The 24,315-nt window shown below is 57.0% G+C and overlaps 11 protein-coding genes across 11 annotated transcripts; 4 read left to right on the plus strand and 7 right to left on the minus strand.

Moving 5' to 3' along the window:
- Positions 1–101: 101 nt before the first annotated feature.
- P884DRAFT_242331 (uncharacterized protein) lies at positions 102–1,404 on the minus strand. Its single transcript, XM_069440268.1, has 2 exons — positions 693–1,404; positions 102–575 (listed from the first exon to the last, which is right to left on the minus strand). Exons 1-2 carry the CDS (start codon positions 1,333–1,335, stop codon positions 268–270), a joined length of 951 nt encoding a protein of 316 aa, XP_069298259.1. The 5' UTR covers positions 1,336–1,404; the 3' UTR covers positions 102–267.
- A 475-nt stretch (positions 1,405–1,879) lies between these two features.
- Positions 1,880–3,796, minus strand: P884DRAFT_198762 (ABC1 family-domain-containing protein; the record flags this gene model as incomplete). Its single annotated transcript, XM_069438175.1, has 3 exons — positions 1,880–3,184; positions 3,263–3,413; positions 3,480–3,796. 3 exons carry the CDS (start codon positions 3,794–3,796, stop codon positions 1,880–1,882), a joined length of 1,773 nt encoding a protein of 590 aa, XP_069298260.1.
- Positions 3,797–4,179: 383 nt separating this feature from the next.
- On the plus strand, positions 4,180–5,357 carry P884DRAFT_258987 (uncharacterized protein). The gene has a single exon (XM_069441299.1). The coding sequence runs from the start codon at positions 4,504–4,506 to the stop codon at positions 5,011–5,013; it is 510 nt and encodes a 169-aa protein (XP_069298261.1). The 5' UTR covers positions 4,180–4,503; the 3' UTR covers positions 5,014–5,357.
- Positions 5,358–6,786: 1,429 nt separating this feature from the next.
- Positions 6,787–9,763, plus strand: P884DRAFT_277200 (uncharacterized protein; the record flags this gene model as incomplete). The annotated part of the gene is made up of 5 exons (XM_069443047.1): positions 6,787–6,885; positions 6,958–7,108; positions 7,163–7,325; positions 7,387–9,667; positions 9,728–9,763. The coding sequence occupies 5 exons, from the start codon at positions 6,787–6,789 to the stop codon at positions 9,761–9,763; spliced, it is 2,730 nt and encodes a 909-aa protein (XP_069298262.1).
- A 499-nt stretch (positions 9,764–10,262) lies between these two features.
- Positions 10,263–11,906, minus strand: P884DRAFT_222772 (P-loop containing nucleoside triphosphate hydrolase protein). Its single transcript, XM_069439532.1, has 5 exons — positions 11,831–11,906; positions 11,530–11,688; positions 11,420–11,449; positions 10,983–11,330; positions 10,263–10,871 (listed from the first exon to the last, which is right to left on the minus strand). Exons 2-5 carry the CDS (start codon positions 11,603–11,605, stop codon positions 10,612–10,614), a joined length of 714 nt encoding a protein of 237 aa, XP_069298263.1. The 5' UTR covers positions 11,606–11,688; positions 11,831–11,906; the 3' UTR covers positions 10,263–10,611.
- Positions 11,907–12,379: 473 nt separating this feature from the next.
- On the plus strand, positions 12,380–13,167 carry P884DRAFT_198758 (uncharacterized protein; the record flags this gene model as incomplete). The annotated part of the gene is made up of 2 exons (XM_069438173.1): positions 12,380–12,604; positions 12,772–13,167. The coding sequence occupies 2 exons, from the start codon at positions 12,380–12,382 to the stop codon at positions 13,165–13,167; spliced, it is 621 nt and encodes a 206-aa protein (XP_069298264.1).
- A 1,019-nt stretch (positions 13,168–14,186) lies between these two features.
- On the minus strand, positions 14,187–14,789 carry P884DRAFT_199266 (PRELI-like family-domain-containing protein; the record flags this gene model as incomplete). Its single annotated transcript, XM_069438220.1, has 1 exon — positions 14,187–14,789. The coding sequence occupies one exon, from the start codon at positions 14,787–14,789 to the stop codon at positions 14,187–14,189; it is 603 nt and encodes a 200-aa protein (XP_069298265.1).
- A 1,040-nt stretch (positions 14,790–15,829) lies between these two features.
- P884DRAFT_198691 (peptidase M24, structural domain-containing protein) lies at positions 15,830–17,364 on the minus strand (the record flags this gene model as incomplete). The annotated part of the gene is made up of 4 exons (XM_069438166.1): positions 15,830–15,886; positions 15,940–16,026; positions 16,090–17,264; positions 17,319–17,364. The coding sequence occupies 4 exons, from the start codon at positions 17,362–17,364 to the stop codon at positions 15,830–15,832; spliced, it is 1,365 nt and encodes a 454-aa protein (XP_069298266.1).
- A 295-nt stretch (positions 17,365–17,659) lies between these two features.
- P884DRAFT_242350 (uncharacterized protein) lies at positions 17,660–18,965 on the plus strand. Its single transcript, XM_069440269.1, has 2 exons — positions 17,660–17,980; positions 18,114–18,965. The coding sequence occupies exons 1-2, from the start codon at positions 17,787–17,789 to the stop codon at positions 18,925–18,927; spliced, it is 1,008 nt and encodes a 335-aa protein (XP_069298267.1). The 5' UTR covers positions 17,660–17,786; the 3' UTR covers positions 18,928–18,965.
- Positions 18,966–19,203: 238 nt separating this feature from the next.
- P884DRAFT_284657 (eukaryotic porin/Tom40) lies at positions 19,204–20,701 on the minus strand (the record flags this gene model as incomplete). The annotated part of the gene is made up of 6 exons (XM_069443725.1): positions 20,519–20,701; positions 20,285–20,407; positions 20,182–20,212; positions 19,487–19,989; positions 19,293–19,412; positions 19,204–19,233 (listed from the first exon to the last, which is right to left on the minus strand). The coding sequence occupies exons 1-6, from the start codon at positions 20,561–20,563 to the stop codon at positions 19,204–19,206; spliced, it is 852 nt and encodes a 283-aa protein (XP_069298268.1). The 5' UTR covers positions 20,564–20,701.
- Positions 20,702–21,239: 538 nt separating this feature from the next.
- P884DRAFT_291746 (uncharacterized protein) lies at positions 21,240–23,650 on the minus strand (the record flags this gene model as incomplete). The annotated part of the gene is made up of 9 exons (XM_069444120.1): positions 21,240–21,279; positions 21,360–21,748; positions 21,822–22,817; positions 22,897–23,045; positions 23,106–23,141; positions 23,199–23,225; positions 23,311–23,336; positions 23,406–23,456; positions 23,625–23,650. The coding sequence occupies 9 exons, from the start codon at positions 23,648–23,650 to the stop codon at positions 21,240–21,242; spliced, it is 1,740 nt and encodes a 579-aa protein (XP_069298269.1).
- Between the last annotated feature and the right edge of the window lie 665 nt (positions 23,651–24,315).

Below are 24,315 nucleotides of genomic sequence, written 5' to 3' on the forward strand. Positions count from 1 at the left end.
TTATTATTATTATTATTATTATTATTATTATTATTATTATTATTATTATTATTATTATTATTATTATTATTATTATTATTATTATTATTATTATTCTTATTCTTGTTTTATGAAGTGAAAAATCATGGTGCGCCTGTCGCGCCGCTTTGCAGATTAAAAGTATCCATTCGTTATATGGGTAAATACTTCCGCAACACATTCCTCCCTGAGACTTCTACCCTTGACATTTCTCAATAGAATCCCTCCCTGATATTCCTCCCCTAACCCCTACTGCCTTGTTTCCGGGATCTTGAGCTCGTACATGATGTCTGTCCTCATGGTGTATTTGGTTCCCCGGAGCACGTCGTCCCCCGAGTGCAGCAACCGGCGGTGCTGGAAGATGAGCACCCTTCCGGCCTTGGGATGGACGTCGATCCTCCGTTTCCCGTCACTCGAGTAGAAGGTCGTGGCTCCTCCCACCAGTTCCGCCCCCTTGACTTCGGCGTCGGAGTCGTTCAGGTACAGGTGGATGGTGAAGATGGTCTGGAAGGTCCTCGACGGATCTCGGGCGTCGACGAAGGGCGCGTCACAGTGTGCTAGTGCGAGCCAGTCAGCCAGTCAGCCAGTCAGTCCTTGGTTCCCCCATGGGGCCCGACGACGCAAGAGAACGGAAGTGGAGTGCGGAGAAGAGAAGAGAGAGAAAATATACACACGTTTAAAGAAGCCGCCCTTCTCGTACCTCAGGAACCGCATCCGCTCGTTCACCCTCGAGAACTCCCACCTGGCCCCGTCCCGTTGCCGCGGATTGTGGCCGACAATCGCGACCTCGCCGGCCTCGACGGCAGCGACCCGCTCGAGCAACCCCGCATCCCCCTCGACGCCGCCGGCCGGCGCCGCCGCCGCCGCCGCGGCGAGGCAGCGGGCCCAGATGCGGTCGACGACCTCCTGGCAGTCCCAGATGATCCGGTCGCCGTTGCGGTAGTCCGGCTGGAGGACCTCGAACCCGCCGCCGACGTTGACGAGCGCGGGGTGCCAGGGGTCGTCGTCATTATCGGCGGCGTCGTTGTTGCCGGGCCCCGACGACAGCGGGACGCTCGCCTCGGCCAGCGCCAGCAGGGCGGCGCACTCGGACGGCGAGAGGACGTGGTCGAGCACGGCCGCGTACCGGCCCGCGTACTCGGGCAGCGGCGACGAGGCGAAGTCGATGCGCTTCGCCGTCGCCGGCCGCGCGTCGGGCGGGGCAGTGGTGAGGAAGCCGGGCGGCAGGGCGACCCGGTTGGACACGTAGCTTGTCTTGACCGGGATGTTGCTGTCGCGCTTGTGGCTGGGGCGGGCCGGCGCGCGATTGAAAAACATTGTTCCTTGGCGGCTGGACGATGTTGTAGCTGTTATTGCTATAGTCGTCGTCGTCGTCGTCGTCGTCAATTGTGTTACGCAACGGATGATTGAGGGGGATGGCGCCAGCCAGGTGTTGTTAAGAAGAACGAACCTCTAGTGATGAATATGCACAAGATGAGCAGGCATCACTCGGCCTTAATTAACTGTTCTCGCCCTCTAGGCAGCCATGGCAGTGGTCATGCGCCTGTGGTGGAGTCTACTTACCTGGGCATCAATCGATCAACCGTGTCCATTGCTGCGCATTGCTGTCCATTGCTGCGCCTCGAGCTAGACAACACGATACTGCATCTGCATGAACGGATTACACACGAACTCTTCTGGCCCAATGCATCAACACTGAGAGGGCGCCGGCCCCGCATCCGGCCACACATTCTCTGAACAAGCTCATGGTATATTTTCGTTTATCTTTGATATCCACGATTAAAAGAAGAAGAAAGGGAAAAGGAAAAGGAAAAAAAGAACAGAATAAACCGAGTGTTCCGAACCGAACCGAGGTATCTCTCTATGCCATGCCGCCCAGACCGATCCCGTCGTGGTATCCAAACGCGCGCTTGATGCCAATCCACAGCTCAAACACCTGGAGCTTGATGCCCACCCTCACGTAGCCCAGCCACGCGGCCAGCACCCTCAGCGCGTTGGGCGGCCAGAGCAGCGAGCCCCGCTGGCGGATCTCGTCCAGCTGCTCGTAGAAGACGGTCCGCATGCAGTACCGGGCGAGGATCAGGAACTGGCGGGCGGGGCCCTCGCGGGTGTGCAGGTTCTCGTCCAGGCTGCGGGTGAGGTCGTTGGTCTTGAGGATCAGCAGGATGATGCGCGGCACCTGGCCGAGCATCTGCACGAGGTCGACGAGCAGGCCCTCCTGCAGCGCGGCGCTCATCGTCTTTTGCTCGCTCGCGTCCTTGGGCTTGGTGATGGACGAGCTGACGACGCTAAAGTCGCGGCCCGTGATCGCCGACGCGAACAGCGGGAACTTGTCCTCGCCCACGCCCGCCACCTCGGTCACGTACTTCTTCATCCGCTCCATGTCGCCGTCGATGATGGCCAGCCACATCTTGGCGTACGAGCGCCGCAGCGACTGCGGAATGTCCCGGTACAGCCCGTGGTCGTACAGGATGATGTCGAAGTTGTGGCCGCGCCGCGCCGGGTTCTTGCGGATCGCGATGTTGCCCCCGTGCGGGTCGCAGTGCAGGGGCGCGTTGTCGCCAAAGATCATCTCGTTGAATATCCTGGCCAGCGTGGCCGATACCTCGCCTCGGTCGATCCCATTCGAGTCCAGGTAGTCGAGGTCGTCGAGCCGGTGGCCGGCCTCGCAGGCCATGACGAGGATGCGCTTCTTGGCCCAGATGACGTCGGGTATGACGAGCGGTAGCTCGGGAATGCGCGCAAAATGTTCCCTTGTGCGTCGCGCGTTTTCCGCCTCGCATCGGAAGTCAAGCTCGATGGGGAGCGAAACCTCGATCTCGGACGACAGCCACTCGAGGTCGTACTCGGGGAAGAAGCGCTTGAGAGCCGAGAAGGTGAAGCTGGTGAGCGACATGTCGAGCTTGGAAAACTTCTCCAGGCTCGGATGCTGGACCTTGACCGCCACTCTCTGGCCCGTCTCCTTGATGGTTGCCAGGTGGACTTGCGCTAGCGACGCGGCACCGACGGGCTCGGGCGAGAACTCGGAAAAGTAGTCCCAGAGCTCCCCGCCCGTGTCCTTCCTGAACATCTCCTCGATGGACTCGAACGAGGACACCGGGCATTTGTCCTGGAGGGGTATGAAGGTGGTGGTCCACTCCGCCGGAAGGAGGTAGTTCATGGCGCTCTGAGCCAAGGTCAATAACCTTCCTGGCCACGCTCAAGAGCCCTTCCGGGGAATGGAGAGACTCGGGGGTTCCCTTACCAAATGTTGCCCCAACTTGATGAATATGCCGCCATTCTTCTCGAGAACCCTCAACGTCCTTAGGGCGCACCGTTTATGGCAGGCCTTAAGCACGTGTTCCCTCTCGTCCGGGTCGTCGAGCTTGTCCCGCTGGTTGAGCGTCGTTCGGTAGCTGCTGCGTCTCAGTACGGAATTGCGTTATGGGCTGGTGGGCAGTCAACCCAGGAGGGTTTCTCACTCGTTTATACAGAGCACGAGAGTGGATGCCACCCTCCCCGAGCGCTCTATTGCCTCGTAAGAGCTCATGATGTCGTCCCCGACGGAAACGAGCATCGCGGCGGCCCCTCCTCCGGCCGTCGCTAGCAGTACCGCTGCCCGCCGTCGCGGCTTCGGCCTAGGTTGTGATGCGAGCCAAGGTCTCGCAGAGGTGCCATATCGCCTCGGAAGCGCCGCTCCAGAAGTCTTCGGTCTGGGCGCCTGGGTGCGACATCGGGCGCAAGTCCAGCTCGCGCCGACGCGCTTCGCAAACAAGGACGAAAAAGTCGGTTTTAGCATCGTTGATGGACGCGGCATATGTCATTGCATCGCAGGCGTATTCCCCAGGAATCTTAGTCGAACGGTAGCGCAGGCATGCATTGCAGGACGTGGCCGTTATTGGGGGCAAACTTGCAGGTTGTTGTTGCCGCGGCTGCACCTCCCTGCCAGAAATTTGGATCGAAAGTTTTTGGGGCGCATCGCGACCGCCGGCGCGTCGGGCGAGTTCGGACCCGAATGGCACCACGGAGTACGGACTTTGCGGGGGAGAATCTTGGCTGGGTCCAAGGGTTAGGGTCGCCTTCCAACTCTCTCCTCACGACCATGGAAGGTGTTGCACAACACGAATACTGTACGTGCATGCATCCGTACAGTATACTCAAAACCTCCATAGGGTTACCCGGATGGGGAAAAGTCAAGCTACAGGTCAAGAACAAGGTCCTACGTGGAGTTCGGAGACAATGTAAAAGCGACCGTGTTGAATTTGGCCTTGGTCGAGTCGAACAGTTGCCATCATCCAAATTGGACCTGAAATGATCGGCCCAATCACTATTTGCTCGTCACGTCTTTTGTTGGACGAAGTGGGTTTCGAACCGGGATGAGAACGACCGACCAGCGAATTCACAGCCCCGTTTACTCTGCCTCCGGCTCCAGTTTCAACTACGGTGTTCAACTGCTGAGGAGCGCCTGGCTCCCTGAAGATCAGTGACGTCATTGACATCATCCTTATGCCTCTTGTCAACCCTCATCCCGACTCGGCTTCTGGTGTGTTGAAGAAACAGAGATGGATCGTTCTCTTTTCTACAAGTTCAAACTCAACATTGCAAATCAAGACCCAATCACCCACAATCACTTACCCCGCGAAAACAACATCCTCAAAAGCCCAATCCCCACTTTACACTAGGTCAAACCCGCTCTTGAGCCCCGGGTCTGGACCACCAAGATCAAGTCTAACAGTCGACCAAGAAATGCCCGAGTCCAAGGCCGAGAAGATCGAGAGGGTCAAGGCCAACCTGCCTCTTCCCGAGCAGCCGCCTGCCGCCTCTGACCTGAAGTCTGCCAACATGAAGACCACGTCCAGCGAAGGCGTCTCCGCCGGCGACGTCTCGACCGGTGCCGGCGTCACCTCCGGCCTGCGCGAGCCTGCCACCAAGGCCCCGAACGACATCGACATGAGCGGGATCGGTCGACAAGGCAAGGACGGCCTAAATGAGCCGCCCAAGGATGCCAGGAGTTGATCGGATCTTGTCAAAGGAATGGACGACAATTGAGGCAGTTGTATCAGCTGGATTATGTATGGGTCTAAGGCCTTTCTTCATCTTTGCATTTCTCATGTGCTGGGACAGTTCGGCAATCCTGGAATAGGTCGGGGTGAGGCTGGTCAGACTCTCAACTGTAGTTCAAAACAAAAGTGCACATCTATGGCGCGGAAATATCATGACACCGTGAATCACGCTCATTTTCGCTCTGATACTGTCCCAACCTGCCTGCTTGATGTATACCGCCCAAGTGGTCATTTGTAACTCTTGATGTTGAAGATGCTAGGTTTGGATACCTCTCCAGTGTTTGAGAACATTTCTACGGAAACATCTCATCCTACATGTGGACAGTTAATATCCGTGAATTTTAGAGAGCCAAGCACATATATCAGAGGTGCTAGGCACATCTGGTCGTGCACGGACCATGCTGCGATACCCCCGAGTAAAAAAAGGGGTAAAGTAAACAATGAACCAGGCAACATGGCTAGGGGGTGCACTTCATGAGAGCATTTTATGAGAGCATTCCGAAGCCTGCTCTTAACAGTTGACGCAAGCCTCATCGTGTCTGCACCATCATGCTGTGGGATTCACACAGGGGCCACGAATCTAATGTTAAACATTCGAACAATCTGCGGGCTCCCATGCTTGCTCTTATCTGCTGGTCCTTGTGGGGAGACAGTCCCGTAACTTCTGTTTGAAACTGAGAGTCTGAAATAACCAAATGCTGTTAAACGTCAGCGTGATATGTGACGCATAGTGCTCATATTCTCACTTCTCGCGCCATCACCACTTTGGTTCCTCCGTCAACGTCAGGCACGCTTCGACCCGCGATCTGATGTTGGTCCTACGTCCTCTCTCTTCGCACATGTCGCCGAGCCTTGAAGTCAAGGGCTCTGCGCCCTATCTAACCGGAGCAAGACCAACGCGGATCCAACCAACGATTTCGCTTTTTCGACCAAAAACCCAGGGCATCAAATTGAAATTGCTTCTTGTTCCTCCTGCTGGAACTTCCTTGTCTCGCACACTCAACTATTCTCCAGAAAAGAGAGCACATTGATTTCAATATAACCAATCACAAGCTTCCTCGACCATCTCACAACAAATCCATTGCCTAATTACTTCTTGGCAGGTCTCTGGGGCCTTCGTTTCAGCTTGAACTCTACTTCTTCCTGGGCCGCGGACTTTCTGGGCTCGTCTGCTGCGCCTGACGTCTGAGGCGTCAGAAAGGCAGGTTCGGCCGTTTCTTCGAGCTTAGTCGCCGTTCATCGGCAGATAAGTCGCTCAAGCATCATCGACTCGCCCTCTTTTCCTCGCCTTCCCTACATAGAGAAGCATCTCTACGGGTTCGACTACGTCTGTTGCTGTGGTAAGTTGCCCAATCTCCTCTTGTAGCAGTTACCTCTTTATCCCTCTCTTCTCTCCCCACTTTCCCAACAACGCGCCTTCCACAGCTTTGACAGTCGGCACTACTAGCTTCCCATCTTCCTACCCTTTCTTATCCTCCCATCGCTTCAGTCTCTGCTTTTCAGGCAAAATTCAACAGTTGAATTTTGCCACTCCATTTGCGTGCTCCTTCATATCTCCCGTCAACTTTCCATTGTTTCAGCCTTCAGAATTGCCTTTCGGTTTCACATTCTGACCCATTCTCCTAGGTTTTCTCTGAGTCGCTCTTGGGTCAGACAAGACGCAACTCAACTGCCTTAACATCAGCCAACTAAATTGCCCATCACTCGTACCGACCTCTCAGCCGATATGGAGTATTCTCATCGCTCCGGCCCAACCCTTCAGGGCTTATCCCCCGCTGAGATCGAGGCCAAGATGAAGGAACAGGCCGCTATTCAGGCCATGATGGTTAGCTCTTGGCCGTTGGCTCGTCCCATGTTCGATAATTGTCCAAACGTTGACTGTTGTATTTCTCTTCAGGACGACCTCGGCAGCGCACGGCTTGACCAACTACCCTTGGACGATGGTCCCAACGGCTCCAAACATGCCCGTCACTACCACAATGCTAGATCCAACACCCAGCACCGCCAGCCTTCGGCCCCGACAACGTCACTTGGTGATGTATGGAGAGGTATGTCAGCTTAGTGACCATCGATGGGTCGGTTGCATGGCTAAGCTTTTGAAGATGCTATTGCGGCTGGCGCCTTCGACGACGAAGACGCCGAAGGTGTCAAGAACTTGGACGATCTTGGTGGCGGCAGAATCTATGACAATGCTAGCACCCGCCAATCGCGAGAGCATCGGGTCGTCGACGTGACGATGAGAATCCTCGATCAGCGAAGTTCAAGGTCAGTTGTTCATTGTTTTTTTTGCTCTTTTTGGGGGGTTATTATGCTAATATTCTCCAAGGTCCGCTCGTCAACGTGCAGAATCCGCAGCTCAGAGATGGCAAACTCGCCACGACATGAACGAAGTGATCACCGCTTCTTCTAGCCGGGCAAACAATGGCTGGGGCCCGGTGCCTTCAACCAGCGCTAGGCCCCAGCCTGCTGCGAACAACCCTATGACGAGACCGGCGCGAGTGCGTCCCCCTCCGGTTGTGCCATCCTTACCAGTGCCCACACCCGAGGTGGTCACCACCCCTGACGCTCCCCTGCCTTTCGACGTGACAGATGTCCTTTTCAAGACCGAAGCCAACTTTTTGAGTCGGGATGTCCACCCTGCGATGCGCTCCGTCATTATTTTATCGGCTGCCAAGCGACCAGAGCTCGGTTTCTTTACTGTGGCTTTGTTCAACCGGAAGTACTGCCAATGGGCCATGTCTGCCTGGTACGACTATTCTAGCGGCGCTGACAACCTGCTGGGCGCCACATTCCAAGATGGGAGCACACTCCATAGTTACCAGATTTTCTTCGATACTTCCAGCGACCTAATGGACTTTGTCGAGACCGTTCGGTCGATCCTAGCAGAGAAGGATGTGGCCCTAGTCGACCCGGCCTCGATCTCCGCTTCTGCTCCCCCCTTAGCTGCAGCGAGCAGCGGACTGGCCTCTGCAGTCACTCGGGCGGATCGGGCGGTTGGGGCTACCCGCCCACAGGACACGCCAAGCGAAACTCGGGTGGCACGCTTAACCACCCCGGCTACACATTGTTCTGCAGCGGACTCGAAACCTCATGTCAATGCGAAGCCATTAGTGACCCCTAAACCCGTGGTCGATTCGAATACAGCGCTCGCCCGGGCCGCTTCTCCGGCCAACAGCGTGGCACCCGCCTCTCACAGCCGGGCCACAGTTCTACCCACAGAGAACCGCTGCGTTGGCGAGGACGTGAGCGGTGCTGACGCTATGGCTGACAGCCATTGCAACACCGTGTTCGCGCCTCACAGTTTAAGGCAGAAGAACACTCCGGTCAGGCAGGCGAACGTGCTGGAAACATCAAAGATGAAACAACATGCCGCTGCTGGCACGGCCACCGACGAACACGAAGTGGAGGCCACTAGTTTGCTGTCTACGCTCCAGTCATACCGCCACAATAACAGTGCATACATCGATGAGTCTTCAATGCGAATGTTCAGAAACATAGTTTCAGCAACAGCCAGGCTGTTCTTTCAATTTTTCTGCTTCAGCGAAGTAGCTGGTAGAACGAGAACCGTGGAAGAAGTGGACCAGACTGCCAGGGGGGTAAAGATGGGCTTTCTAGAGCACACAGTTAAGAGTGCCAGGGCGCAGGGATTCGACGATGGACAGGTTCAGGCAATCAAGGACGAAATCTCCAGGGTTTTTGAGTCTGAACTGGCGGCCAAGCTGAGTGCACAGCGAAATGTTTTCAAATCCCGACAAACCTACGCTCTGGACGAGCTTTTGTCCATGAGGGATCGAGCAGTAAAGCCTCCAGGTGGCTTGGTCAACATCCCCTATATGCCAGAGCCCAGCAATGGCTTGCTGCGAACCAGCTCCTTGTCTCAGGGCGCTTCAACATCTCCTCGGCGGGTGGTCGCCTCTCGGGGAGCGGATAAAGAGGATAACGAGCGGAAAACGAACTTTGACAAGCCCCAGGTTGCGAGGGTTAGGGACGCCATGGATTGGGTTCTCGGGAAGACCGCTCCCTCGAAACCGGACTTTCGGGAGCCCAAGCCAGCGTCAGAAGAGGGTCAAGCCACCGTTCCCATGGTCGAGAAAATGAGTGCATCTCAGGAAAAAGGTCTCCAAGGTTCGCGTTGGGCATCCGGCACGTCAGTCGTCAAGGCTGCCAAGTTCTTCACAGGCCCGCGGTATGAAAAAGCGTGGTCAAAGCACAGCTGCCTGGAGGAACTCGGCCAGCTTCAGCCCCAGGACAAGGTAACCGCAGGGACGGAGGACCTCACGGACCTGTACTTTCCTCTACCCGAAGACACCAACACGCAGAGAGAGCCTGTGAAACCTCGGGTACCTGATGTCGATGGCAGCCGGCCACCAGCTGCCACAAGTTCTAGTTATGGAGCGTCTACCCCGAAGCGGGCTGATAAAGTTGAGACCGTTACGGTGGGCATCTCCCGCCTCTCTATCCGTTCGCCAACGGCCCCGCAGTCGAAATCGGATCGGCCTACTACTTCGACCGAGCAGTGGGGATTTGCTGCGCGAACTTTGAGGGAGGTGTGCACGCAACCCGCCTCGACTGCTGCCCAGCGAGAGCCTCAAGCAGCTCAACCCAAAGTGCGTGGTCTTGCGGCATCTAGACATAGTACTGGCGCTGGACCTTCCAGCTCGGGGGAGTTCAACTTTTACACCCCTAAACACACCCGACAGTGATGGGAATTCCGCCATTGCCACAATTCTGGATTTGCAGACGCGGGCATTCGCCCTGTCTCTTATCGTGGCCATGATCTGCTACGACTCATGAGAACGACCTTGCAGTCACTGAAGATTCCGAAAAACTGGTTCAGAGTATTGTACTATAATATCTCGGGTACCTCATGGTTGACGGTACGACGGCGATTTCGGCCATGGCCACCACATTCACGTTTTCTTTTAGGTTGCCAGATTCTCTCGCCAGGTATCTCTCGGTTGCTCATTGGCTTCTTTTTTTCTCTCTCTGCAGTTTATCCGCCAAGAACCTCTTCAGGTTGTTGGGGTTTTCTTTGGGCTTACTGGGCGCGGAAATATGAAGACGGAAATCTCTGTCAGTGAAATGGAGAATGTTGATGGCCTTTAGACTACATGACCAACCCAAGAATCAAAAAGAGCATCCATGGTAGTTGAAACATTGGCTTCGGCCACTGGTGTGGGAGCGCGAGAACACAGGGGCCGTGGCAGGCATTAATTATTTAAAAGGAAAACTTAGTGTGTAGGTAGTAGGAAAGACGGATAGTTCGCGTCTTTGTTGGTTTAGTTAATACTGTTTGAGTAACCAAATGCTACCCACGCAGGGGGGGGGGATATTCGCTGCACTATCTTTGGCTTCATCCTTCCTTTTTCTAGCATGATCTATCCGCGGGCCCGCGTCACGAGAAATTATTCCACGATGGCGGGTGATGGGTAATTTGGTGAAGCATGCCCCATCATTGACCATGACGAGTCTCCTGTGCCAAGGGTCGCTCGCGGTGAACAAAACCGAAAAATGGTGATGAGCCAAATCACTCCCTCCCCTTCTCCTCGGGCTAGTTCGCCCACCCGCCGTCTTCCCGACTCTCGACCACCTCATCCACGCGGGGGATCCGCAGCCGGAGGATCTCGTCGCCGTTGGGCAGGTCGTTCTCGACGGCGCGGCGGTCAGCGGCCTCGGGGGTGGCGACGAGGCCGGCGGCCAGGTGGCGCGCCGCCAGGCGAGCGCGGGCGACCTCGCGCGGGACCGAGACGAAGATGGTGAAGGAGAAGAGCGACGCCGCGTCGGACCAGGGTGGCTTGTTGAGGAGGGTGTCTTTTTTTTTTTCATTTTCATATTTCATTATGGTGTTAGTCTGTCTAGGAACTCACCTTTTTTTTTTTCTTTGACCATTGTTATGTGTCTTCATATGTGTACGGAACTTACAGTTGCCCTCGAGCACGACGATGCGGTGCGTCCTCTCGATCGCAATGTCGTCCTCCTTCGGGTCCTTGAGCGCGTGGTCGAACGAGGGGGCCAGGACGGTGGGCGAGCCATCGGTCAGCGGCTCCTTGAGGCGCCGGACCAGCCGGCAAAAGGCGGCGCCGTCGAAGGTGAACTCGGCCCCCCGGCGGGCGTGGGCGGTGGCCGGGTCCGGCATGGCGTCGAGCTGGGCGCGCGTGTAGTGGTAGCCGTCCATGGGCACGAACGCGGCGACGGGGGGCCGCCCGGGGAACTGGGCCGCGTGCCGGGCGTTGAGCGCGGCCGTGAGGCGCTTGGAGAGGGTGGTTTTGCCTGTAAAGATTTCAGTTCAGTCAGGTGGTACGGGGGAACAGGGGACGATCGATGGAAAAAAAAAAAAAAAAAAAAAGGGGGCTACTTACCTGAACCGGGGATGCCGCCGACGGCAATCACTGCGAGAAGCGAGTGAGTGACCAGGGTGATCTGACGTGGTAGGGCGATCTTGTTGTTTCACGCGAAGGATCACACTTACAGAATCGCGTGTCCTCGGGCGTTTTCAGGAACAAGTCCCAGGACCGGTCGAGCAGACGACCGAGTGTTTCGTCCATGGTTGCTGGTCGATCCACGAGAAAATTAACCAAACCAATAAGCTTTCTCTGATATCAGTCTCGGTATCGAAACCACGGAAGACCTAGAGAAATCAGGGTATTAGCATGGTGTGGCGGCTTCCGTCCCGGGAGGGGTTCTCTTGGCTCAGTGCTGAGGCTTTGCGCTTTGGCATGAAGCAGCTCGCTTTCCACAGGTTATGAAGTCCAGATTTAGGCCATACTCACTCGTAGACACTCGTAGACTCTTAGTGTTGAGAAAGACTACATAGTAGTTTGCGAACTTACTTCGGTTCAAGCTCGGTGGTGAAACGGAGATCGGAGGAGTGCCGGAGGTGGAGGTGTGATTGCTTGATTATACGGCACGGCCCTGGTTTTGGCTCCGCACGGCGCCCCGCCCCGCGCCCCGCCCCGCGCCCCGCGCCGACTCGAATCGCAAACCAATTCAATCTCCCTCACCTTTCGAAGTTTCGCAGCGGTAACTCGCCACTAGCCCTTACAGATGCATCGCAACTGGGCAACCTCATGATATTACGCTGTAATTTTAGACCAGATTCGCTACTAAAGGGGATATACGAATCGAGTCAAACTGGGTAGTGAAAAAAAAAAATACATAGCACAAGGCGATTAGGCGACAACCCTTCTTTCTCGCGCCACCAACTTGTGGGATAGTCATTGGACTGGACACTCGGCACCTTAACGATTTTCTATTTGTATTTTAATATTACTTTCCGTTTCCCTCTTCTCGAGGAAGGAGGAAAATAAGAGGATAGAGAGATGGACAACGACCGAGCAGACTCCAACCTGCTCCTCCTGTCCCTTAACCTCTCCGACTCGGACCCCGAAGAGACCGCCCCTCCCGGCGACGCAACGACCTCAACGACCAACGCCGCCGGCCCAACAGCCGAGTACCAACCCACCCGCGCCGAACGAACCGCTCTCTCCGAGGAAGCCTTCCAGGCCCTGAAACAGTCCTACCGGCCCAAGGTAGAGAACGGCAATGTGAGTCCCCTATGCGTTCCCCCCGTCTCCCCTTTTCTCTTTCAGCTCCCTTCGTCATCTATTTTCTTTTCCCTCTCAATTTTCCAAAAAAAAAAGCGTTCCCTCCTTGAACAGTACTCACACACACATCCCGGGGGGGGGGGGGGGGTTCGAACCAATAACAAAAGATCCATTCCCTCATCTCCTTCCTCCCATCCGCATCCACCACCAGCACCACCGATAACAGCCAGGACAACGACAACGACAACGATAGCGACGACGATAACGACGACGACGACGAAGACGACGAGCCGCTGCCCAAGCCCGCCGCCCAAGAACTGCTCCACGCCGCCGAGGAGCTCTACTTCTTCCGGCGGTACGCCGAGGCCGCCTCCTTCCTGCGGCGAGTCCTCGAGAGCACCACCGGCAATAGTACCAGTGGCGACGGCAGCAGTGACGGCGCGGAGGACGGGACGAGGAGGAGAGGGAGGAGGATGAGGAGGCGCAGGAGGATCGACGACGAGACGAGGCGGCTGCTGGGGTATTACCTTGGGCGGTGCGAGGCGAAACTGGGAGGGGCTTGAGGGGGAGGAGGAGCGAAGTAGGAGGAAAAAGGGGGGGCGGGATATTGTAGATGGCTGTATAAGGGATGGATGGTTTGTTGGGGGGATTAGGGGTTGCAGTAACTAGTTCATGAATATATCAACTGAATGAAATGTACTTTGTGCGGATTATATTGATGCAATCCGTAAACGTGGTTTGGCCAAAATCGTTTCGGCTGCGAATAATAATTACAGGAGGAAGAGATGATTACTGATTCATTTGAGTGTCTCTACAGCAGACAGGTCACAACAGAACATGAGCGCAAAGCGCAGTATTGAAGCCGAAAGCTTGTCTCGTCTCTTCCAACATTAGATCTATCCTCTATAGCCGCTCTAGATACCTGCAGCAAGACCGACGAGGGATCCATCACGCCTCGCCATGCAAACCAAGCCAGAAGAGGAGCGGAGTCTCTAATCTGTACACAAAAGACGAAACCTCCACACGCCAAACTCTCCCTCCAGTCGCCTGACCCGTCGGAGCATCTCGATCCCTGGGGACTCCGCAATTCAGACGGCCCAGCCCTGTATTCCCGCCATGGTACAAACGGAGAGGGAATAGAGAAGAGGAAGAGCAAAAAAAAATTAAAAATTTCAAAAATGATTCAACCGTGACGCCATGCTGCCCAACCCGCTCGCATAAATCGCTTCTAATGCCGCCGTTTTAATGAACCCCGCGTGGTTTTCCCATCCGTCCCTAGGCGAGGAGGCCGTTGAAAGAAACAAAACGCGGCCCCACCTGAGAAATGCAAGAAAGTCTTCTTCTTCTTATGATGATGATGCGTCCGTTTCGTTGTCCGTCGTTGCAGGTGCATCGCCCCTCTTTGTTGCTTCGGACGAGCACGGTTCGATGTTGTTTCTGGACCCCCCCCCGGGGCCCCCCCGGGACAGTCGGGGGCTGTCTAATGATTTGTTGCTGCGTGTCGCTGTTTTCGCCCGCCAGGCGAGACGGTGAATTGATGTTATCTGATGTTATCCGCAAGTCTCCCTCGGCGCCCCCCCTTTTACGCGGTAGTGGCGGCCCGGATGTTGCCAGCCTGGGCCTGGAGCAGCGACAGGCGCTCGCGCTCGCGCTCCTCGGCGAACACGCGACGGCTCATGGCCAGGACGGCCTCGAAGCCTTCCTTGCCCTTGACGGCGTTCTCGTGGAAGCGCTTGACGAGGGTGTCCTCGATGCGGTTCTTGATGCGCTGCCAGCCGCCGCAGAGGGCCGTGATCTGCGCGGCCTGCTCGAAGCGCGTCTGCTGGTCGTTGAGCGGGCGGTAGACGACCGTCTCCTGCACGTTGATCAGGTTGCTCCACGTGAGGTTGGCCGACACCATCGTGACCGTCTTGTTGCGCGGGTCGACGTACGACGTCTCGAACACGTGCGAGTCCTCGATGTTGCCGCCCATCAGGCTCTTGAGCCAGTCGGGCGCGCTCTGCCGGCAGGTGATGAGCCGCTCCGTCCGCAGGATGCCCGTCTCGGGGTCAACCGTCCGGCTGATCGTGTCGACCGCCACCACGTGCGTCGATTTTTGGTTCCATGGGCAGTACTTCCGCCAGTTGGCGGTCGATACTTCCTCCCAGGTGTAGTTGAAGACTTCAGTGTTGGAGAAGACCTTCATTTTGGTTTGTGTTTGTTCAAGTGTCGTCGGGAACTTCAACGATACAATGCAAGGTTTGCCGCCCGGATGTCCGGTTGCGGTCGCGTGCCGAGGGAGAGTCGCGGAAAGATCGGCAACTAATTTTTTTTCTCTCCCTCGGTTTCTCGAGTCTGAGAGACTGCAGCAAGGGGAATCTGAAATCCGACAATCGACTTTCGCGTTGTCGATTTGGATTGGAATATGACTCTTGCTCCTGTGCTTCGGAGGGAAAAGGAAAGAATGTAATCACTGTGGCACGGGCAAGAGCGAGTTCTAACAAACCCGCAGAGGGGGGGGTGTTTGTTCGGCTGCGAGTCTTTTTTTTTGTATGAACCTCTCCTAGCGGTTGGATAGGCGCGAAATCTCGACTTATCGGAGAAAGTGGCAACCCCCCTGGCAATGCCGAGCTCGCTTAACTACCCGCAAAAAGAACAGCGTGGGGCGTCGATGAAAAATCTTCGGAAGAGTGCGGATTGGTCTGGATCTCAATCCAATCATTGGGCGGGTCCGTCTTAAGAGGGCTGGCCACATGTACGGATAATTAACTACACAGTAATCTGTAATCCGTACTTCCGTACCCAATTCCAATTGACCTTCATTGCCGTCACCGCCCGCTACCCCGTGCGTCATCGGGAACCCCGCGTTGGCCACCTTCTCTAGTGTACCAGTGGCCAGTTCCTGACAATGTTGCAGGCCACGGCGATCCCGAACAAACACGCGAGCAATCCGCGAACTCGAGATCGGTGACGGTTCGGACCGTTTTGTGAAAGAACGGGGCCCCACGCAAACTCCCCAGCGGTTTCGGATCGGCGTCTCAACATCTCGTCTCCACACCGAGCGGTTTTAGTCTTTTGACCGTTTGTCTGCAGTGATGGTGCATATGCAGTGCCGATGTTTGTACGCTGTACCTGAGTAACTACTGTCCATATGTTACATACAAGGAAGCCTGCGACACATGCCCCAACCTTACCGCCCGAGGGAGTCCATTGCAGACCCGATCTTATTCTGACGGTTCAACTAGTTTAGTAGTCGTCTCCGCGACTGATGACCTCCTTCACGGTAGGTCGGATGAGGATGGTCTGCGAGCATTAGCGACGAGACCCCCTCTCGTTGGCCGATGTCGGTCACTTACATGCTCAAACTGGGCAGTGTACGAGCCCTTCTTGTCAACCAGCGGCGGATACGACTCCACGATGCCGTTCGCAACGAGGTTATTCAACTTGTTAACAATCATCAGCATGCTGGCCCCTCTTCGTTCTGTGCGTAGGCCGCAATCACTCACGCCTAGTAGGTACTTCTCCTGGCCGAGGCGGTCCAGGTACCGCCTGCACCACGGCAACGTGCCAAAGTTCTTAGTGATGACGTTCAGCAGCGACTTGGCCGAGCTCAGGCGGAGGTCGACCTTGGGCGCATCGGTGCGCTTGGCGTAGTGCGACACCTCGCCCTCCTCATGCACGTAGCCGTTGCCCGTGCTCCCGAATGTCTCAATGGCGAACACGTCGCCCTCCTCCATCTTGGTCGTGTCGTTGGACTTGACGATCGGCACGCTCTTGGTGCCGTGGATGCTGTACGGAAGAATGGTGTGTCCGTTCAGGTTGCGGATCGACTTGACCGGGTAGGTCGTGCCGTTGATCTCCACCTCGTAGCTCTCCATGACTTCCTGGATGGCGCCGCCGATCTCGCCGAGCCTCGCGTCGATGCCGGCCTCCTTGATGCCTTCGTTGGTGGCGGCCTTGACGGCCTCCAGCAGCGGGTCGTACCGGGGGTTGAAGGCCAGGGTGAAGGCGCTGTCGACAATCTTGCCGTTCACGTGCACTCCGATATCCACCTTCATCACGTCGTCCTCCTGAAGGACCATCTTGTTGCCCGCGTTGGGCGTGTAGTGAGCCGCACAGTGGTTGATGCTCAGGCCGGTGGGGAAGCCCATGCCGGCAATCAGAGCATCGCCCTCCTCCAGGCCCTGATGGCCGACGAGAGCGCGCACGGCGTCCTCGATGCCGTTGGCGATCTCAGTCAGGGTCTGGCCGGGCTTGATGTTCTTCTGCGCCCACTGACGGGCCTGGCGATGCGCTTCGGCGGCATGGCGGTAGTCGTTGAGGAAGTCGCTGTTGAGGTTGTCGAGGTGGCGCTTCTCCTCGTTGGTCGTGCGATACCTGTTCTCGTTCACGTACTCGACCTCTTCGCCCTTGGGATACTTCTGATCCGGGAAGAGCTGCGAGATCAGCACGCGCGGGGGGTCTGACTGCTGCGTTGGCTTCTTCTTCTTCTTCTTGGGCTTCTTCTTCTTCTTCTTCTTGGCGCCCTCGGCGGCCGCCCCGGGCGCAGCGGCCTCCTCGGCGGCCGCCCCGGGCGCAGCGGCCTCCTCGGCGTCATCCTCAGAGTCGTCGCTCTCGTGATTCTGGTTACCGTTGCTGGCCGCAGTCGTATCCGGCTTGGGCTTACCGCCGGAGTCCTCGACTATGTAGTGTTAGCAGCAAGTTTGAGCTTTTGTATCACATCGGCGCCGCTTACCGCTCAGCCGGCCGAGCTCTTCAGAGGGGGGAGCTTGTGCCGCCATCGCAAAAAGATAAGGGATGGTGGAATGTTGCTGCTGGAACCGTAAGAATCCAGCTTTGGGGCGGACGGCCTTGAATCCAAATCCCAAGATCCAAGTCCAAAACCAACAAACAACGGTCTTTTGGCTGCGCCCCGCCAAAGCAACTAGTTACATTCGTTTTAGTTATTTCCAACGCCGCGGGGCACTGTGGCACGGACGCTGTCGGCGATAAGATATGCGCCACAGAGGGCCCCTTGATTCAACCTTTACTGCGTACTACGTACTACGTAGTCGGTTCCCCAAAAACGATTTCGTCAACCGATGTGAGAGTGGGCCACGCAGCGAACAGCGCCATCGAGGAGAAATTCCGGCATCGACTCTCCCCGTTGCCTTTTTCACATCATCGTGGTTTCTAGACAATGTAAGAACAATTAGGATGCGGCATGCCATTCCGCTACACTTCCACCAGCGCGGCCTGGCCCGCCCAACTGCCAGCGCGAACTGCGGCATGGAGTTGCCATCGCTTCTTCCACGCCTCGCCGCGCGCCCTCGGCCTTGATGGCAACACCGGCGGTCCCACGAATCATTACGAGACGCTCAACCTGCATCCGACCGCGACTGCGGCGGAGATCAAGAAGTTAGTCCCGTACCCTCTTTATATCGTATCAGCCCATTACCGCTCCCGTCCCCTTTCCCACTCCTCCCTCGACCTCCTCCACTAACCTCGATGATGCGTCCATCCCGCCGCCGGCTTCCCCCCCCTTCTTTAGATCCTTCTACCTCCTCTCCAAGCGCCACCACCCGGACCACAACCCCTCCGACCCGCACGCGCCCGCCCGCTTCATGCGCATCAGCGAGGCGTACGCGGTCCTCGGCCACGCCGAGAAGCGCGCCCGCTACGACCGCGAGCACGCCCGCCTCCTGAATCCGCACTACTACCACCACCAGCAGCAGCAACCCCCGAGAAAGGGGTCCTACCACAGCACGGGCCCGGCCGGCGGCCGCCCGGCTTCCGGGCTCAGCCGCAGGCGCGGCGCCTTCCAGGGTCCGCCGCCCAGCTTCTACCGCAGCGGCGGCTGGGGCGCCTACGGCGCCAAGCGCCGCGCCGCGCACGAGGAGAGCACCGGCGCCGGGTTCGGGACGGATTCGAGAGGTGCTCCGCCGCCGCCGCCGCCACCACCGCATCCTCCTCCTCCGCCCCCGCCCGGAGGTGCGTTTGGCGGGGGTGGGTTCGGAGCGGGCGGGATGGGACCGGGTCAGGACCCGTTCGGACACCGGGACGACGTGCCGCATTTTGACCGGGAGGCGCACGAGCGTGCGCAGCGGAGGGTGGACGACAGGAGGGCGCACCGGATCGCCAAGGAACGCGGGGTTGATATCGACCACCTGGAGAAGCCGACGACGATGAGCTTCTTTGGGGTGGCAGCCATCCTGGCGATCGTGGTGATGGGGCCATTCCTGATATCTGGCATGTTCAACCGGGGGAACGGCTCGTCGTCATCGTCCTCATCATCAAGGCAGGGCGAAAGGGGGGCAAAGGAAACCCGCGCTGGCGGGGTAGACAAGGAAGGGAAAGGGAAGTGATGTACGCATCATGACACAAACTAAGGCTGCAACGATATACCATCTCTCATGCAGATCACATTGGCAAGACACGGCACCGTGGAGTACTCATGCATACACTGCTGACGAGTCTACTGTACACTGCAACATGTCCTGAACAACGCGCTCCGTGGATTTGCTACGATCGGCTGGCTGCTGAACCAACGGTCAATCAGCCGCAATCAATCCGGAGCGTGGGTCGCAAGGCCCCCCTTCCAACGCGAAACCCCACGTCTCCTTGGCTGGTGTGCGAGCAGCTTAGGACTCGAAGGTGAAGCTAGTGCCGACCTATTTTTCGGAGTTAGCGTTCGGCAAGACAGAAGTCAGCAGTGGATTGTCGGTCTCACCTTGTGGGTGGCCTGGTCGAGCTTCTGAGTGTCGAAGGAAGCACCAACGCCAAGGGTGACGCCCTCGCGGAGGAGAACGTTGTAGGCGACAGCGGCGACACCGCGGTCGTTGATCTTGGCCTGTCCGATTGATTAGCATCCTTCCAGAACTCGGTACGCAAAAAGACAGAGGAGGCGGCCGAGGTGTGGCGTACCTTGACGAAGGAGACGGGGTCGAGGCGGTACTTGGCGGCGACCTCGAGGCCGACCGTGTTGCCGCTCTTGGAGTTCCAGGTGGCCTTGGAGCCGGCCTCGACCTGGCTGTTGACCTTGTGGTAGTAGCTGGCGGCGAAGACGCTCAGGTTGTCGGTGGCGGTGATGGCGGCGCTGTAGGTAGGGGCCTGGTAACCGATGGCGGCGCTGTAGCCGGTGATCTTGGCCTTCTGGACGTCGTAGCCGGCCGAGGCGCCAGCAAGGAAGCCCTCGTGGCCGACAACGGCGTCGATGCTGGCGGTGGGACCCTTGAGCAGGTCAAAGAAGGCACGGCCGTGGAAGTTGGACTGCTTGAAGTGCAGGTTGAACTTGGCGCCACGGGCCTGGGTCGCCGGGAGGAAGGCAAAGATACCCTCGGCCTTGAGACCCTGGGCCAGGTTGTCGGCCATCTCGACCTTGGTCTCGAGCGTGTTCGCGGTGTTCCATGTCTGGGTGAGGGTCAAGCCTGAGCGTTTCCATCGCATTAGCAGCTGCGCCGACCCATGCGCGTCCATGGCCACCGCCAACTAGACGGGGCGCCTGTAGAGGGAGGGTCCCCGGATCCGGCCCAGCTGTAGATGCCAGTCGAGCACGACCCATTGTGGGATCCATAGGGGTGCAACGCGCGCGTCGTAAAAGAAGAAATCGTTCGAATTACCATTGGGCTTGTCAGTGTATTTCCCCTCGATCTGCCAAAAGGTTGGACAGTCAGCATCGCGTCCGAGTCATCCACACATCCTTGCCGGATCGCCAACACTTACCGTGCCGCTGGTGGCATTGTCGTGGCTGCTCTTGCCGGTGACCTTGAAGGCGACATTGTTGGGGGTGTTGCTCTTGACCTCGATGGTGCCGGCGGAGAGGTGGTAGAAGTCCTTGTTGAGGAGCTGGAGAGCGCAGAGTCAGCCCATTCATCGTTCGCGCCTCGGATGGGGTGACCACCCGAGAAATGCCGCTTCACCGCGCGCGAGCTTTCCCGAGGTCGGAACTGGACATACGTCATTCGCCGCCTTGGCGATATCCTGGAAAGCCGGAACGGACATGTTGGCAATTGTTTTGTGGGTGTGGAAGGGAGGTGGTTGTGATGTTGGAAGTTGCGAAAGATGACAGCAGAGTCTGTGAAGCTGCGTGTCTCTGGGGAAATGTTGGGGGAAAGCAGACTGTCGGAATTGGCCCACGATGTTACGAGAAATTTGTCTAAACGCTTTGATTGGCGGTTCGGCAACTCGTTGTCAATGCAGAGCTGCCGCGACCAGTGACGTCCGGGCCTTCTGAGACCACGTGGGCCCCGGTCTGGCTCTGGTTAGCTCCGAGGAACGCACTATAACCCTAACCCTCCAACGACGCCATCAAGGAAAGACCCTGATGTTCCCGTCTGGGGAGAATGACGTGCAAAACCAAATCGATATACGGAGTACTTCGTACGGAGTACCTTATTTATGACTTGCTTGTACTCAACAGTTCTCCTCTTTCTCTTTCTCTTTCTCACTCGCCCCCCTTCCTTTTTCTCTTCTCTATGTTTGCTGCACTCACACGCACACACACGACACGCACATACAAAAGTTAGGGAACATATCATCGGCTATCTGACCAATCTCGTATTTTTCATGTGTCAAGATCTTTGACCCTACTTCAACCTGATGATGAACCATGAGAATGACAGACCGGAGACGATCCGAGCCTTTCTATGTACAAACAGACACGAGAATACCCCTTGCTTTAGGCATCGTTGTACTTGGCCTTGTGGATGGGGATGGCCCTGGATCACAAGAGTCAGTATCTTTTGGCACATGATCTTAAAGGGAAAAAAAAAGGCCAACTGCAATGATTTGAACTCACCGGCCACTGGGGTCAGTCTGCTTGGACCACTTAGGGGTCCACCGCATGACGGTCGAGGCACACGACGGCGGGAAGTGTTCGTCGAACATGAGGCGGTACCAGTACGCCTCCTTGGTATCCGGGATATCCGAGCCCCACTCGGGCTTGGGGTTCTTCATCATCTCGTCGGTGACGTGCCGCTCGGCATGCTCCTTGAGAGCATCGATCCACCCGTAGCCGACGCCGTCCGAGAACTGCTCCTTCTGGCGCCAAAGGATGCTCTCAGGGAGGTACGGCTCCGTGTCGGGCTCATCGCTGGTGTCGAAGGCCTTGCGAAGAATGTACTTCTCAAGCCTCTCGGACGTGATCATCTTCTCCTGGGGGTCAATGTTCATGGAGACCTCAAGGAACTTAGTAGCGGATATGTCAGCTAGGTGTTTTTTTTTTTGGAAGAAATAACTTTGGTTGGGAAGGTTGACTCACCTCCTTATCCAGGAAGGGCACGCGGGCCTCAAGACCCCAGGCCGAAGTCGACTTGTTGGCGCGCAGGCAATCAGCGAGATGCAGGTTCTTCACCCTGCGCACGCACTCCTCGTGGAAGGCGGCCTTGTTGGGCGCGCCGTGGAAATACAGGTAGCCGCCGAAGATTTCGTCACTGCCCTCGCCGCTGAGTACCATCTTGATACCCATGGCCTTGATCTTGCGCGAGAGCAGGTACATGGGCGTGGAGGCGCGGATGGTGGTCACGTCGTACGTCTCCAGGTGGTAGATGACGTCCGAAAGCGCGTTGAGGCCATCCTCAATCGTGAAAGTCATGACGTGATGCTTGGTACCGAGGAACTTGGCGACCTCGAGCGCCGCCTCGTTGTCGGGCGACCCGGGGAGACCGATCGAGAAGGAGTTGAGCTGGGGCAGGAAGGTCATGGTCGACAGCTTGTTCTCGTCGTCAATGCCAACCAATCCTTCGCCCCGGTCCGCATCGCCCGTCTGCTCAAAAGCGCTGCCGTTGGCCTCCTCTGCCAGCTTCCGTAGCCGTTTCGTCTCCCGCTGGGCAATGGACGCAACCAGGCTGGAATCCAGGCCGCCGGAAAGCAGGACACCGTACGGGACCTCGGCCATGAGACGTTTCCTGACCGACTTCTCGAGCGTCTCGCGCAGCAGCTTCAGATCCGCCGGCTTCTCCGGGATCCTCTGGCCGTCCCACCATGACGGCTGGAAATACCGAGTCCGCTCACCGGTCGCGCTGTCGTAGATGTGCCCAGGCGGGAACGATTCGATCTTGTCGCACACGGGGTGCAGAGCCTTGAGCTCGGAGGCAAAGTAGACGGTGCCGGGTTGCTCGGACGACCAGCCCTGGTAAAGGGTGGTGATGCCGATCGGATCGCGGGCGGCGATGATGCGGTCCAGGTTCTTGTCGTACAAGACGAAGGAGAACATGCCATCGAGGTGCTTGGGCGCATCGAGACCGTGTTCCATATACTGGTCGTCCAGAGTCAGCCGCCCGGTCCCCCGCCATATCATCTCTCCTGTCCCCAAAGAAGGGGGGGGGACAACTCACCAGAGGAATAATGACCTCGCAGTCCGAGGCAGTCTTGAAGTGGTATGGCTTCTTCAGGCCCTTCCGGATCAGACGATGGTTGTAAATCTCGCCATTGACGGCCAGGATAATGCTCTCATCGGCGTTGGTGAGTGGCTGCGCTCCACTTTCTAACGTTCTTTCGTCAGAAACTCCTTTCGAAAATGTCGATATAACCACTCTAGACGTACCAACGCCGACGATGCTGAGACGCTCATGGCACAGAACTGCGAAAAGAGTTAGCGACGCCCCCTTGCGGTTTGGAGCCCGGGTACAAAGCATACTTGTGTTGTGGCAGGTGACACTGCCGCCTGTAAAATGCGACAAAGCAAGGGTCAGCGTCGTCTACGCACATCTCGTGCGACTCGGGGGAAGGGAGTCAGAGGGGCAACGCACTCCAATCGGGTCCCCGATGCCGAATTCTGCGAGATAATCCGAGTCAATTGAGCCGCTCATGGTTCCCGATTTCAGTTCAATTGGGGGCCACTTACGCCTTGGAGAGTTTCAGAGCAGTCGGCTTGAACTTGACCACATCCGGGTGGCTGTTGTCCGTGTCAGCGGAAGCCCCGCATTGTCGGAGTGTGGTGGTGACGAGTTTTGTGAGAGGGCGCGATAGCGGGGCAAAACTTGCCCCTCCATCGGCGGCACGGCGCAATACCACGCGACGCTCCTCACAAAGCCGAATCCGGAAACCGAGAGGGACGACTCACTTGTGGCAGGCGAAGATGCCGCACATGGTGAAGCTTGGCTCGTGAGGTCTTCGGTCGTCGAGGTCGCCGGGCAGAGGGGCCTTTGGTAGGAGCCTGCGGGCGTTGAGGAGGCGAGTCTATCCAAACAGTCAGCGAGAAGTCGAGGGGCGTTTCTGCTTGCTCTCGGAGGGCGCGGAGGGCTGCAGTTTGTCGCAAACAAACGTGGAGGGAGTCACGAGGAGCTTTTCATACAAGTAGAGAGCCAGATAAGGTGAGGGGGATGACTTGAAAAGCGAAAAGTTGTGTAGGAAGAAAGAAAGAGTCATAGGCCCTTCTGAAAATTGTGTGGTATCCAAATTCGGCTACACTCAGATACACCCGCCCGTCTCGGCCCCAAGGGGATCCCCCCCCCCCCCCCCGGACAACTGAATTTTTAGTTACTTGGCTAATGGTCCCCAATCCAGGGGCCGGCAGTCCGAGCAGTGGCCAGGTACCGTTGTCAATCCCCATGAGCCAGTTGGCCCGCCGAGCTGGGGACGGAGCTCCAGCAATGGACAACCGGAGTCATAGATTCCATTCTGGGCCGATGTCGGGTGTGGTGTTGATTGGCCCTCCGGCTGGCCAACAGTTCCACATGGGTCATTACCTAACATGACTGATAAGAACGAAGGCTTTGACAGCGTTCGGGGTCTGCAAGGCCACAAGCGACCAA

This window comes from Thermothelomyces heterothallicus, assembly GCF_042370625.1.
Source record: "Thermothelomyces heterothallicus CBS 202.75 unplaced genomic scaffold P884_scaffold_9, whole genome shotgun sequence".
NCBI lineage: Eukaryota > Fungi > Ascomycota > Sordariomycetes > Sordariales > Chaetomiaceae > Thermothelomyces > Thermothelomyces heterothallicus.